The following is a 1,759-nucleotide window of genomic DNA, read 5'->3' on the forward strand; positions in this document are numbered from 1 at the left end:
ATCAGAAGAAACATAATCAATAATCTATTAGCATTTCTCACTTCCCACTTCCAACATGCTCACAAGTTCGTAACATATTTTAGCTTGAAACATTAGCTGAAGCACTTCTTCTATTTAAGATGAGGAATATAATTGCCAAAATTGACAGAAATATAATCAAGCATCAAACAAACACACACAAAAAGGGGAAGAGAGGGAAACTGAGTACTTTTAGCCGGAGGACATAGGAAAAGTGAGAAATTAAGCTTTCTAGTGAACATTACCAATCTCTGTCGATGCGCAGCAAAACTCATAGATCCCCCGATGTGCAACGAGCCACCCTTTTGAGAGGCTCGGGCTGCCTTTGCTCGTTCGCTCTTCTCCTTAAATTCAACACTATCCCATATTGCTAAAAATTTTATCCACACATCTTCTCTTATCCAACCAGGCTTCTTATTCTTGTCTCGAGCTTCATACAATGAACTTGGAATCAATTTTTTTGCTTTCTTCTCGTAGACATATTTTATTTCATTGTCATATCTTTGCCCCCACACACACAAAGTCTGGAAAATAATTAAATAAAGTAGAGTGAAATTGGATATTTGATATATAATTTAAAAATAAGATTTATACGTACCCTAAACTGATTCCACATTTATCTCTGATATCATATGGAATGTCTTTCCATCTACCCCAAGCATCATCGTAAAATGGCTTCATAGACTCTGTAACCATATGCGCGGTTGCAAATAAAGGGAAATGCATTAAAATTAACATATATAAATTGTATATTCAACAGAATAAAAATAAACATAAGGATTACTTACCCATCTTTCTCATTCGGAACGATAATCAACCTACTATATGCATCATATTGTAGAGTCACTTTACCACGTCGACCCCGAGAAGCTGCTGGTGTAGCACTACCAATGGACGGTGTTGTTGATGTGCCAGAGACTCCAATATTTAACATAGATACGCTAGGTGTGCTTGATGCCGGAGATGCAGCTGGAGTCGATGAAGTAGGCAGTGCTGAGGAGCTACCTTGTTGACTAATATGAAAACCGGGAGAAGAAGTTACATTTGGTGTGAGAATAAAATTAAGGTTAGAGCCAGAGTTCGGGCCAACTGAAGATACAGAAATGTGGACAGGCCCAGGTGGGGGCATAAAAAATGCAGGTGGCAACGAAGATGACTGAGGAGGAAAAGCAGGAGGAGGCCCCATATGTGGAGGAGGGTGACCTGCAGTTGGAGATTGTAATTGAGTCTCCTTACCCTTACGGTGTCGACGATCGCTACCCCCAGATTCCATCTACGTAATATAACCATAGTAAAAAAACATAAAGCAAATATTCAATATATTAGATGTATAAGAAATAATACAAAAACATAAAGAATTAGATGATTAGGAAAAAATATAAAAACATAAAGAGATAAAATCTTCAACATATTAGAAGATTAAGAAAAAAACATAAAAATCCTAAAGAATAATAAAAACATAAAGTAATTCCTCAACAAATTAGATGATTAAGGAAAAATATAAAAATTAAAGAAATAACAAACACATAAAGTAATTTTCAACAAATTAAATGATTAAAGAATAACATAAAACCTAACGACATACTAAAAACATAAAATAATTCTTCAACATATTAGATAACTAAGGAAAAATATAAAATTTAAAGAGATAATAAAAACCCAACAAGTCAATCATCTTCACTTGATTCATATTCATTATTAGATTCTTCCTCATCACTTGTTCCATTGTCATCAAGAAATT

At 34.6% G+C, this 1,759-nt stretch overlaps 1 protein-coding gene across 1 annotated transcript; it reads right to left on the bottom strand.

Annotated features, from left to right (window-relative positions):
- On the bottom strand, positions 803-1,291 carry LOC109227860 (classical arabinogalactan protein 9-like). Its single transcript, XM_019393052.1, has one exon. It carries the CDS (start codon positions 1,289-1,291, stop codon positions 803-805), a length of 489 nt encoding a protein of 162 aa, XP_019248597.1.

Source organism: Nicotiana attenuata, chromosome 6 (genome assembly GCF_001879085.1).
Source record: "Nicotiana attenuata strain UT chromosome 6, NIATTr2, whole genome shotgun sequence".
Lineage (NCBI taxonomy): Eukaryota > Viridiplantae > Streptophyta > Magnoliopsida > Solanales > Solanaceae > Nicotiana > Nicotiana attenuata.